Source organism: Rhincodon typus, chromosome 32 (assembly GCF_021869965.1).
Source record: "Rhincodon typus isolate 14 chromosome 32, sRhiTyp1.1, whole genome shotgun sequence".
Classification (NCBI taxonomy): Eukaryota; Metazoa; Chordata; class Chondrichthyes; order Orectolobiformes; family Rhincodontidae; genus Rhincodon; species Rhincodon typus.
The window spans coordinates 8098924-8112553 of record NC_063363.1 but is presented as its reverse complement, the minus strand read 5'-3'; the positions used below and the strand labels follow the sequence as shown (position 1 = coordinate 8112553).

The following is a 13630-nucleotide window of genomic DNA, read 5'->3' as shown; positions in this document are numbered from 1 at the left end:
AACCACCCTCAATATAATCGTCCTCAATACAACCACCCTCAATACAATCACCCTCAATACAACCATCCTCAATACAACCACCCTCAATACAATTACCCTCAATACAACCACCCTCAATACAATTACCCTCAATATAATCACTCTCAATACAATTACCCTCAATATAATCACCCTCAATGCAATCACCGTCGATGAAATCATCCTTAAATCTTGATGTAAAAGTATTGGTTCCATACTTGCCTTTGGTAAAAATGCTCATATTTAAACGAAACATGCTTTATATTTAGAACATATAAGAAGCTCCATATTCAAAACTCAACTTCATAAAAAATCAACCACCTCTCAACATCAAATAATTCAAGATTGCAATCAACAAAATAGATAATATTTGTTTAACCTAAACAGACAGCAAATTACATTGTACTTATCTCACCCATTTGAAAAGACATTGGACGTACCTCGAGTTAAAGAATACACCAGGAGTAGAGTGGTCAGCCACATACCATAAACACCTATTTCCCTGTGTGTGTGTGTGTATGTGTGCGTATGTGTGTTAAGTCTCAGTGCAGTGGAGAGGGGGAGAGAGAAAGAGAGCTCTGATCCTGAGCTTTGGTAGCCGGAATCTGCGAGGTGAAGGTAACCAGCGGTTCCCAGCGCCTGCCTACCCGGGACATGTCATCACTCGCAAGGTGGAGGATAGGAACCTCGCCCCGCCCAGCTTCAGAAATCTGGAGATAACACACACACACACACACACACACACAAAACAGTCACCGCGCGTACTGTGTACACCATCTAATGAACCCACACAAGTCTGATCGTTTTTGTTGCTTTCAAAAAAAAATCAAACCATCTGTGGATTTGCTCAGGAGAAAGGAGACGAGCCACATGAGAATTAGAGCAGGGAAAACCGTAATCATTTTGACTATCTACATATACAGATATATGTAGACACCACGTGTCCTTGGTGCAGCACAACCCTAGGGGTTAAAGATTTTAACCCTTGTCAGTTAAAGGGACAATTCACACTTGTCAGATTTCTTTAAAAAAAAGGTTAAAGAAGGCCAATTTTCGATTAAAATACTTACTGAGAGTCTGTCTTTTCTTTACCAATTCAGAGAAATTACAGCAGAAAAGGGCCAGGATGTTAAATTACATTGTATATTCTCTGAGTTGTTATTGTCCGGGATGAACAGCAAATGAGGCACCTTTTCTGTTCAGCTGTGTAATTTTTTTATGATCTCCCAGCCAGTGGACAGAAGGATCACTGGGAGAGGGGGCTGGGGTCAGGAATAGGTACAGAATTAACACTGGACAAGACGGATGGGATAATCGGAGAATGTATTTCCTTTTAGCAAAAAAGGAAAATCGCGGTGAGAAGCAGGAACTGTCTTATAGCGACCCTTCAACACATCTGTCACAATTCAGGCTTTGATTCCAAAACAAAATGTGGGAAATGCAGGCATTTCATTTTCTTTTTTAAAATGGTTATGTGTTACACGGAGGTTAAATGTACGGAGATCGGAAAGCGGGTCTCACTGGGGCCTTGACCCAGACGCAAGTTGGAAAGTTTCAAACCTTTCCTGAAAGTTTCTCTGTTCGAGCCTCCTGTGTCTGGACCCCCTCTACTGGCCAAACGCTTCATTGTACAAAGAGCGCCTGTAGATTCCTGTAGTTTCAGGATTACAGCCCGGTACAGTACAAAAAGGCCATTCAGCCATAGGGGCCATGCCAGCCCTCGCAAAGAGCTTTCTAACTCTCTCCCCCTTCCAGCTCTGCAAATATGACCCATTCCTGCATTTGTTTCCAATCCACTTTCACCAATATTGCAGACAATCCCGGTGATAAAAAAAAGGGAATGCTATTTAAGGAGTTAGAAGACAAATGAGCGCACACACGTACGAGACTGGAAACTTCAAGTCACAAAAGACACAGGCGAAGATAATCGGATAGAAAATGAATACTTGTTTCAACATTTAAACTGGACACTTTCTGTTGGTTCTCGCAGCCGGAACCTGATTCGTTCAGCAATGGGTTCTTTTTGAAAATATATTCTTCCTGGAATGTGTTCACAGAGTCATAGGAGGCCATTTCCATGATGGGCCGATTGGCCTCCTTCTGCGCGTTAGGATTCTGTGATTCATTCGGCCCACCGTGTCTGCACCCGCTCTTCCAATAAGCATCATTATCCAGTGCCAACTTCCTGCTCTCTCCCCATCTCCTTGCACACCATTTCTATCCAAAGAACCGTCCAATGCCCCTGCTGACTGCCTCAATTGAACCTTCTTCCACCACAAGGCAGTGCACTCCAGACCCTAACTAGTCCCTGTGGGATAATGTTTTCTCTCACCTTGAATTTACTGCTTTTGTGAGCCATTTTTATTCTGTGCAGTCTGGTTCTTAGCCATGTTAGCACTGATAACAGTTTCTCTGTACTTGCTCTATCCAGTCTGCTCATGATTTTGAAAACCTCCATCGGATCTCCTCATAACCACCTTCTCCCAACTCCTTCAATCTGACCTCATCACCGAAGTTCCTCATTCCTGGAACCATTCTTGTAAAATCAATTATAAAGTCATACAGAATCAGATCCTTTGCTCCAACGCGTCTATGCTGACAAGACATTCCAATCTGACCTAATCACATTTGCCAGCATTTGGCCCATATCCCTTTAAACCATTCCTATTCATATACCCATCCAGATACCTTTTAAATGTTGTAATTGTACCCACCTCCACCACTTCCTCTGGTAACTCATTCCATGTATGCACCATCTCCTGCGTGAAAAAAGTTAACCCTCAGGTCTTTTTTAAATCTTTCCCCTCTCACCTTAAAACTATGCACCCTAGTTTTGGATTCCCCTACCCGAGGAAAAAGACTTTGGCTATTCACCCTCTCCATGCCCTTCATGATTTTATAAACTTCCATAAGATTACTTCTGAATCTCTGCAATACATTCACATCCTTCCTATAATATTAGGCCAACCCCATGATGACTGAACCCAGTAGGTGTCCCACAAAAACGAAAGAACATTGAGAACAATGGTAATCTGAAAGATGCTGGAAAGACTCAGCAGGTCAGGATGAGTTAACATTGTCAATTAAACATGACTCTCTTTCAGAGTCTAGCAAGAACCATCATCTCGGATTCATAACCCTCCCCACAGCTGCTGCCAGACCTTCTGTGTGTTTCCAGCACTTTCTGGGTTTGTTATTGCTGTAAATGATTAAATAGACACAGACAATACATTATTTCCCTTTCTCTCTCTCTCTCTCAAACAGTACCATAACAGGTATGTGGCCAGCTTAGACGGACATCCTTTTTTCTCTTTCTCCCATTGATTGCGCAAATCCATTCTGTCTTGCACAACAGGAGTGAAGCCTACAGGGGTAATGTGTTGGTTGTATTAAAGGGTCAATATGCACACATTGATCGAAAAGTGGTTCACTTGCCAAGTTTTAAGGAGCGGCCAGATGCAATGTTTGGATTGCTTTAACAGAATGGATGTGGTAAATAAACTTAGTTAATTTGTTAATCATTGACTTTACAGTATCATACTAATGCCTACCATGAATACACATAAAAAGCAATCCCTCTTCACCTCCCACCTCGTCAATCACCTGTATTTAAATAAACATACAAGATTAATAATTCCTCATAACGTCCTGATCTGCTGAATTTGTGAGGTCCATGGTTTAAAAATGAAATTATAGGGTTCTGTTAGTGGTGAATTATTTGAGGACATAATGATTTAAATTCATGAATATACTATAGTCACATTGTCTAAACAATATTCCAGCCTTGTTACAAATGAACAATTAAAGACACTTCAGTTTTGGGAATTGAAGCTTGGAAAAAGGTTTATTAAAAATAACTTCACCAATCAAAAATTAGCTTCGAAGCTCTTTTAAAGATAGGCTGTAACTTTTTTTTTAACAATGACCCATTCAAGAGGTGAACTTCTGATGTGAGACTGACCAAGAAACCAGGTGGGAAAATCAGTAATGGGATGTAAAACTGAGGCAGAAACAAGTTGTGACTTGCAAAGGGCAAGACAGGACAAGATGCTGCTCCATCTCAGCAGCTAAGGCCACAAAGGGACTGTTGAAGCAGGGAAACAGGAAATTGGAGTGATTGGTGTAGTTTAATCTGCTTTGTTTAATGTTGAAACACATTGTCCCTCAGTCTCACAACACCAAAGCTGCACACACCCTCAAGACAAAACAAAAACTAGATGCAAATTATTTATGTCTTTGTTCAAAAGTTTTCTTTTGCTGGCTCTCACTCTGTCCCCAATGCCAACTCTCTCCTGGCACATCACCCAAATGGTCATTTTTCATTGGTGAATTTTGACAGGGAGAATTGCCAGGTAATCCTTAGCTGGAAACCTGAAGAAAAATTCCTGAAGGGAGGAAAAGGACTTGCATTTAGATAACACCCTAATGACCAAGGTGCTGTATAGTAAATTATGCGACGCAGGTTTGATTCCACCTTTGGGTGACTGTCTGTGTGGAGTTTACAAATTCTCCACTGTGTCTGCATGGGTTTCCTCCAGGTGCTCCGGTTTCCTCCCATAGTGCAAAGACGTGCAGGCTAAGTGGATTGGCCATGCTAAATTACCCATAGTGTCCAGGGATGTGTGTGCCAGGTGGGTTAGCTATGGGGGATGCAGAATTACAGGGATATGGGAGCAGGAGGGTTTGGATGGGGTGGTCTTTGGAAGATCCATTTGGACTTGATGGGCCAAATGGTCTGTTTCCACACTGTAGGGATTCTGTGATTCCATGCATTCTATGAACAAGTATGCAGACTGATGTCGATGGGTTGAGTTAATGGGCAAGATCTGGCAGATGGAGCTTAATGTGGAAAAACGTGAAGTTATTCACTTTGACAGGAAGAATGAACAAGCAGAGCCACTGTAGGCATAATGGACCAAATGGCCTCATTCTGAATCAAATCACTTCTGTGGTACATAAACAGAATGACTGCAGAATTCCGAGGTGCAAAGGGATCCAGATGTTCTAGTGGATGGGTTAGTATGCAGATGCGGCAAGTGATTAAGAAGTCTAAGGGAATGCTTTGTTACAAGATGAATTGAATATAAAGATAAGGATGTTATTCTTCAGTTATATAGGGAGTTGCATCTCAAATCCATCAGCAGTCTTGGTCTCCTTATTTAAAGAAAGATGTAGAGGTTGTTCAGAGGAGGTTTCCTAGATTGATATCTGGAATGAGTGAGTTGCCTAATGACAAAAGATTGGGCAGCTGAGCCTATTTTCCACTGGAGTTTAGAAGAGAGATGGATGATTTGATTGAAGTGTATAAGATTCTCAACAGTCTTGACAAGTTGGATCATAGAATCCCTAGAGTATGGAAGTAAGCCATTCAGACTGTTGATCCTCTGAAGAGCATTCCACCCAAACTCAATCTCCTACCCTATAACCCTGCATTGCCCTTGGGTAATCCATTAGACACGATAGGCAATTTAGCATGGCCAATCTACCCAACCTATACATCTTCAGACTGTGGGAGGAAACCAGAGCACCAGGAGGAAACCCAGATAGACACGGGGAGAACATGCAAACTCCACACAGACAGTCATCCGAGGCTGGAATGGAACCCAGGTCCCTGGCACTGTAAGGCAACAGTTCCAATCACTGAGCCACCATGCATCGAATATAAAAAGGATGTTTCCTCTTCTGCAACAGTCCCAATCGAGGGGAGCACTGTTTTAAAATTAAGGGTGACCCTTTTACGACAGAAATGAGCAGAAACTTTTTTTCACAAAAGGGTATTGTAAGTGTGAAACTTTCTATGGAAGTGGGATCATTGCATATTTTTAGGGTTGAGATGGACAGATTATTGTCAGGCAAGAGTGTCAAGGGTTATTCCACGTTTCAATGTTGCAAGCATGTTATCAAGGGTAGCTGGGAATGTGGAATTCAGAACACAAACTGATCAGCCATGATTTTATTGAATGCCGAAGCAGACTTGAAGGGCTGAATGGTCTGTTTTTGCTACAATTCAATTTTGTGTGTAAATTTAGTGCTTTGAGATGTGCATCATAGAATTGTAAAATGGCTGCAGCAGGAGACCATTCAGCCTGTCAAATGTGTCCTGGGTAGGAAAAAGGAATTCGAAGTGATGTACCCTCTGTTAAGCATTCACATCTTTCCTAAAGTGCAGTGCCAAGAATCGGACACAATATTCCAGGTGAGGTTGAACTATTGTGCTGGAAAAATCCAGTATAATGTCCTTGCTTTTGTTCTGGGCCTGTAGGCCTTTGCAATCACTTTCTCAACCTATGCTGATATCTTCAATGGCTTGTTCACGTATATACACTCACCTGGAATATTGTGTCTGATTCTGTGCACCCTGTCTAGAACTGCATCCTCTTCAGAACTACATCCTCCTTAGAATGGTACCTTCTTTGCAACTGTACCCTTTGTAAAATATTGCTTTTCATCAACCTTTGTAACAGAATGGAACACTTCATCTGCATTATGTTTCAGCTGCCATTAGTCCATCCAGTCAACCTGTCGATGTCCTCTTGAAATCTATTACTATCCTCCTGACAATTCACAATACTTTCACTTTTGTGCCATCCAGAAATGTTGAAATTGAGCCCTCTACATCTAAACCCAGGTTAACATTAAAGATGAAGAGAGGCCTAGTCTGTGGGGAATCCCACTACATATATTCCTCCAGTTCAAATAGTAACAATTCACCATTACTCTGGTTTCCCACTCACCACTCAGCCAACCTCATACCCATTCTGCTACCTCCCCTTTTATTCTTTGTGCATTTCACACTAAGGAAGTGAAACCTAATGTTCTTATCTGGTTTGTGACTCTAGTCTCTTATTAATGTGGCCTTAACTACCTTTTGAATTGAACCAGCAAAGCACTCAATGGCAGTGATTGAAATAGAAAGGTCCACCAACATTTCCTCTGGGCAACTTGTGCAGGGCAATAAATCTTCGGGTCGGTAATAAATGTCAGCAATGCCTTTAACAAGGAAATTTATTTTAGAAATGGACAATGAAGCCAATTTTACCCGTCCGACTCTTAGCCCTGCTGAGAGCATTTAACTGAGCAGCCAGCAGGAGGAGCCCAATTGTCTGCATTTTACTGACTCGATCGTTGGGATAGCCCAATTTTACTTTTTCAACAGACAAGTGTCCTAGCCTGACTTTCTGCTGTTGTTACAAAATGTACAGTCATTGAAGTCTGTGAAATTATGCTGCAGAATATTTATCCACCCAATGCACTATGCCATGAAGTAGGTTACACAGAATGCAGCAAAGGAACAGATCATTCAACTGACAGGTCTATGTTGTGAAGTGGTATTGGGAGAACGTGGAGAAAAACCTTAAGATGTGCAAAATGACCATGAAAATGACAAATATAAGACCATAAAAGTATGCTGTACCATTCAACAAGCACATAGCTGATAATCCACCATAGCTTCTGCACATTCTTCTTATTCCTTAATTCTTTTAGTACCCAAATATCTATTGACCACTGCCTTGAATATACTCAAAAGCATTGGAAGGAGATGAATGATATCACTGGACCATTAATCTAGAGATTAGGTTATTGCTTTGCGGACATGCATTGAAATCCCACCATGAAATTTGGAATTAAAAGCCAGTCATCCGCAATGGTGACTGTAAATCAATTGTTGTAAAATCCCATCGAGTTCACTAATGTTCTTTCGGGGAGGAAATCTGCTGTCCTTACCTGGTCTGTCTAACATGTGGCTCCAGATCCACAGCAGTATGGTTGTCTCTTAACTGCCCTCTGAAATCAGACTAGCAAGCCTCTCAGGGCAACAAATTCTGGCCCTGCCCACATTTCCCAAAAGAGTAAAGAAAACAAAATGACAATCCTCTATAGTCCTTTGAAAAACAAATTTCTCTTTCAGACCTAAGTAGAAGATAAATGTAAATGAAATGTATAAAATACAGACAGGTATTGTATACTATCATCCTTATGTCTGCATACACTTCTGCTCTAAAAAAGATCTTAATTTCAATTTTTGTCACACTGCTGCCTGTTTTTTTCTCCTATATTGGATTTTGACATGTCCAAACATATAATTGGAATTGCTACTGCAAACTAGTTGCAGAGTGAATAATAATCTTGTATCAATAATGGCATTTTCACAGAGAATCATACAGTCATAGAGTTGTACAGCACAGAAACAGACCCTTCGGTCCAACTCGTCCATACCGACCAAATTAGTCCCATTTGCCAGCATTTGGCCCATATCCCTCTAAACCTTTGCTGTTCATGTTTTGTTTTTAAATGTTGTGAAGTGGTATTGGGACAAAGTGGAGAAGAACCGTAAGAAATGTTGTAATTGTACCAGCCTTCACCATCTCCTCTGGCAGCTTATTCCATACATGCGCCACCTTCTGTGTGAAAAAGTTGCCCCTTAGGTCCCTTTTATATTTTTCCCCTCTCACCTTAAACCTATGCCTTCTAGTTTTGGACTCCCCTACCCTGGGAAAAAGACCTTTGCTATTTACCCTATCCATGCCCCTCATGATTTTATAAGGTCACCCCTCAGCCTCTGACACTCCAGGGAAAATAACCCCAGCCTATTCAGCCTCTCCCTTGTAGCTCAAACCATCCAACCCAGCAACATCCTTGTAAATCTTTTCTGCACCCTTTCAAGTTTAACAGTATCTTGTTTTGTATCTTTTTCCCTTTCTCAGTCACTTTTTGAAAAGGAACTCTGTTTACTAGCTTTCCAAACTGTCCTAAAGATTTTGGCTTCAGTTCTACTTACCTACAAAGTATAATGTATGAATGTATATATAATTGATACACAAAAATAGGGCAGAATGAAGGATGATAAAATTAGGGACTGAGGTCTATCCTTTGTCCATTGTCTTTGCTTTTTAATCCAATTCCAACTGAAGCTGATGGCTTAGTTTGGTTATTCATGTTCAGAACCACAGGAAACTGATTGGCTCTTTATGCATTTAAAAAATTACCATGGTCAGTGTTCAGGCCCCTCAACCAGATGAACCCCAAGGTAGAAACTATATCTTAGTTTCAAAACTTTTCACAGTTCAATTATCTGTTATTATTTCTGTGATATACTCTAAAGTGTGCTGTAGCCAACCTATCGAGCAAGAATACCAATGAACTGTAACCACAACGGTGCTTACTTTTTGAAAAATGATTAATCCACTTTTATTTAACATTCTTTATGGGTCACTTCCTCAACACATATAATGTCCCAGTTAATGCTTGTTCCCTTATTGGTGTGGCATCTCAGGCATTTAAAACCCCATAGAGTTAACCTTATAGATATCAATGAGCCTCAGGGGCTTAATCCAATGCTATTAATCTCCAAATGTGCTTTCAACGGCAGAATCTGAGGCAACATACTGCTATCAAGCATGGCATTGTCACTTTAAGCAGAGAGAGTGCATTAATCTATTGCTGCCTTGTTGAAACAATTTTATCGAGAATCTATTTAAAATGCACAGCTTTCTTGTTGGTGACACAACATCCGAGTGTGATGTTCTGGTAAATTCATACTTTGCTTATCCTCATAGCTGGCCATAAAATATCCTAAGCCATGAATTTTATTTAAATCTGCAACTTTGATTGGACCATAACAGTTTCAAAATTATGTCCATGATTTTTGAATCTAGACAATCACTTGTCTTTAGTCCTCTTGAATCCACATTTGCTTAATCTTTCAGAGATAAGGCCTCCTCACCTTGCCTCAACATTCCTACTTTTAAAAAGATTATTTTTATCATTATTTGATTATAGGTAATTTTGTTGTGGTTTATTTTAGTTGCATTTTCTCCAATATTTTCCTTCCTTTGGCTGACATATTCTAAGCTATTCCTTTTCTTGAAGGGTTTCTGGTGAAGACACTTGCATATGATGGTGTAAAACTGCTGAACTATATGCTTACCTAACTAGGTGACACACATATGTAGTTTCCTACTGAATCAGGAGTAGGGACATTGAATCAATTTTCTCTTCCACTGGCTAAGGGAACTCTGAGAAACTGTAGTCACTCAAATTACTTTCCCCTATCTCAGCTCAAACTCAGCCCTACGCTAGACATTGCACTTACCATGCAAAGAATTAACATCACAATTTAGGTTGTGGTCAATGAACAGGATCAGTTTACAATCTGGCTGGAGATTTCAAAGTACTGACATTGCCTGCACACCATTACACGCATCAGACAATCCGGATGGTACAGAATTTATGTTTAAATGTATCTGTTTAAACTGCTGAAACAGATGAGGGGTTATTCAATTGGACAGCTGTGCCAGTTTGATACATGTGTGATAACATATTGCTCTATAGAAACTCAAAGTCCAGAGGTAGAACATTTTACTCTTAACCTTATTGGTACAGAAGACTGAATTGTGAATGGCCTGTGCACCAGTGATAAACACAATTCAGTAGCTATGGTGAAAATAGACATGAATAACTACACTTGCTAATTTGTTGTGGTTGTGCTCTTGAGAAACATTCAAACCTAGCCCAACATTTTAAGAAAATTGCTCAATGTTAATCTGGAACCAAGACACTTTTCATTGTGGACAAGTAATTAAATACTCAGTCTCACAGCTTCTGTCACACACCAATCCCACCTGTTCTCCCTTTATATTTACTCAGCCAATTAATTAATCAAGTTACCCAAATCACTTGCTTAACTATATTAACACTCGGGTACACCGATTTGTAGCAGCAATCCTCAGAAAGGCAAAGACCTATTGATATTACCACGTGACTATTAATCCAGCAACCCAAGTAATGTTCTGGGGACTTGGATTTAATTTTGCCATGGCAGATAAATTCAGTAAAAATCTGGAGTCAAGAGTCTGATAACGGCTGTTGTCAATTATCAGAAGAAAAACTCATCTGGTTCACGAATGCTTTTTAGGGAAGGAAACTGCCATCCTTACTTAATCTTGTCTATATGTGATTCTAAATCTACATCAATATGGTTATAATTGTCCTCTAGGGATGGGCAATCATTATGGTCCAGCGAGTGATGCCCACATCCTGTAAATGAATGATAAACAGGTCCTGAGGTCATTTGGAGATTTTACAACTTGTTATTGCAGTAATAATCTCTTCAGGTTATCTCAAGCTAAGCTATGAGCTAGGTTTATTTTTCACTTTATATACCTTTTAAAATATCTTTTTGTTGTGTTGTGTAGGTTTTGCATACAAAATGTGACAATGTGTCATTGGAAGTGTGGTACCTGAATGTTATTAGATGCTGTCAAAATATATGTGTAAGTGAATAAGCTAATTCTTCTACTTTTATTAACATTATACATTTTTCTGTAGGCTAGACTGAATTGCTTTTTTTATTGAAAAGTGTTAGTTAAGCATTTTTATTAACTTGCCAATCATTTTTAGCAGATCTTCCAATTCTGTTCCCTCAGAATGTACTCAAGTAATATTCAGGCCACACCAGTAGCAGACAATGGCCATCTCCCATGAGAGAGAGTCCAACAACTCCACTTGGCATTCTGTGACAATACCCAGTGTTGGGTATCAGGCTGGACCATAACTATTACCCATCCCTCGAAGGCAGTTACAACCATATCGACGCGGGTTTAGAGTCACATGTAGGCTAGGCTAGGTAAGGATAGTGGTTTCCTTCCCTAAAATGCATTAGTGAATCAGATGGGTTTTTCTTCTGATATTTGACAACAGCCATTCCCTACCATCAATATCCTGGGGAGTTACTATTTGACCAGAATAATAACTGGACCAGCCATTTAAATACTGTGTCTACCTGAATAGTCAGAGGCTGGGAATTCTGCACTGAGTAACTCAGCTCCTGGCTCCTCAAAGACTGTCCACCATCTATAAGGCACAGGCCAGGACTGTGATAGAAACTCTCTATTTTGTCTGATTGAATGCAGTGTCAATATCATGCAAACAATTTTACGCTATTCAGAACAACGTAACCAGTTTGATCAATCATCTTCTGTCCTCCACCTATGTCAATGGATATCAGTGTTTACCAGTTACAAAATGCACTACAGCAACTTCTCAAAACTCTACTGCTAGCAACATCCAAACCCATAATATTGACCACTTAGAAGGCACATGGGAACACCACAACCTGCATGCTCCCCTCCAAGTCTCAAAACATCCCAATTTGGAATTTTTAAAAAATAATTGATGGAATGTGGCTGGCTAGACTATTGTCTATTGTTCATCCCTAATTGCACAAGGGACAGTTAAGAGTTAACCACATTGCTGTGGGTCTGGAATCACATGTAGACTAGGCCAGACCAGGTAAAGATGGCAGTTTCCCTTCTGTAAAGGGCATTAGTGAACCAGATGCGTTTTTCTCCCAAAAATCAACAACGGTTTCATGGGCATCATCACTCTTAATTCCAGATTTCTTTATTGAATTCAAATTCTACTATTGTGGGATTTGAACTTAAATCCCCAGGACATTACCTGGCGTCTCTAGATTAACAGTCCAGCTATAATACCACTAGGCCATCACCTCCCTGGGTCCCTGCTAGGTCCCTGATCCTACACTTTCACTGGATCAAAACCCTGGCACTCCCTACCTAACAGCATTGTGGATATTTCTACATGTTATTGACTGTAGCCATTCATGTAGGAAACTCATCATCACCTTTTCCAGATATTTAGGAACAGACAGTAAATGCTGACCTTTATCCAGTCATACGTACATCCCGTGGTCACATTAAAACAACTTGGACATGACCTGCTAATTCTATGGTTAATCTTTCTCCCCAGTAATATGAATAGCAACTCCTCAGATTTTGTTCTCAGTGATTTGAAAGTATTCAGTGTTGAGGACCTTTTTATTTCTTTTCCGTATCAGCATCAATTATGACCAGGTGAGGTAGAGTGGAGTAAGTCACAGGGCATGCTCTTAACAATCTGGAATGGTCCGGTTATTGCACAGTCAGGGGAAGCACATTTAACACTAACTTCCAAAAGGGATATAATAGAAAACAAAATATCTTGGGCTATCAGGGAAAAAAGAAGAGTGGGAGCTTTTTCAAAGAGCCGAAATATACACAATTGCTTCTTCTCTGTACCAAAATACTTTTGATTTCTCTTTATTCTTTCACAGGATGTGGGTGTCACAGATGAGGTCAGCATTCAGTGCCCATCCTGAATTGCCCTTGAACTGAGTAGGCAGCCAGTCCATTGTAGAGAGAATGCCAGCATCAACCATGTTGCTGTGGGTCTGTAGTCAAATGTAAAGGGTAGATCTCCTTCCCTAAAGGGAATTAGTGAACCAGATGGGCTTCTATGACAATCAATGAGTTTCTTGACGGAACTAGCTTTATTTTACAAATACATTCATTGAGTTTAAATTTGCACCAGCTGGCATGGTGAGATTTGAACCCATGAGCACTAATGTGCACCTCAGGTTATGAGGCCAGTGATAATACCACTACCATGTCCCAAATTGGGGTTCAATAGCCAGGTGAGAACTGAATATCACGGCTATATTAAGTAAAAGCTTTGTATCATGATACATAGTGGATCTTGTTGCCCTGTTTGGAAAGGGCTAAATAAGGTCAAGTAATTACTAATTCATTGCAGGATCATCAATATAAATGTTCAC

The 13630-nt window shown here is 40.3% G+C and overlaps 1 protein-coding gene across 1 annotated transcript in view; it reads right to left on the bottom strand.

Annotated features, from left to right (window-relative positions):
* Window positions 1-509, bottom strand: part of LOC109913024 (Down syndrome cell adhesion molecule-like protein 1 homolog) — a 554371-nt gene extending 553862 nt beyond the window's left edge. Inside the window, exon 1 of the mRNA XM_048615473.1 lies at window positions 459-509. Coding sequence (XP_048471430.1) covers window positions 459-501 — 43 coding nt within the window. The 5' untranslated portion in view covers window positions 502-509. The remainder of the gene's footprint in view (window positions 1-458) is intronic.
* Between the last annotated feature and the right edge of the window lie 13121 nt (window positions 510-13630).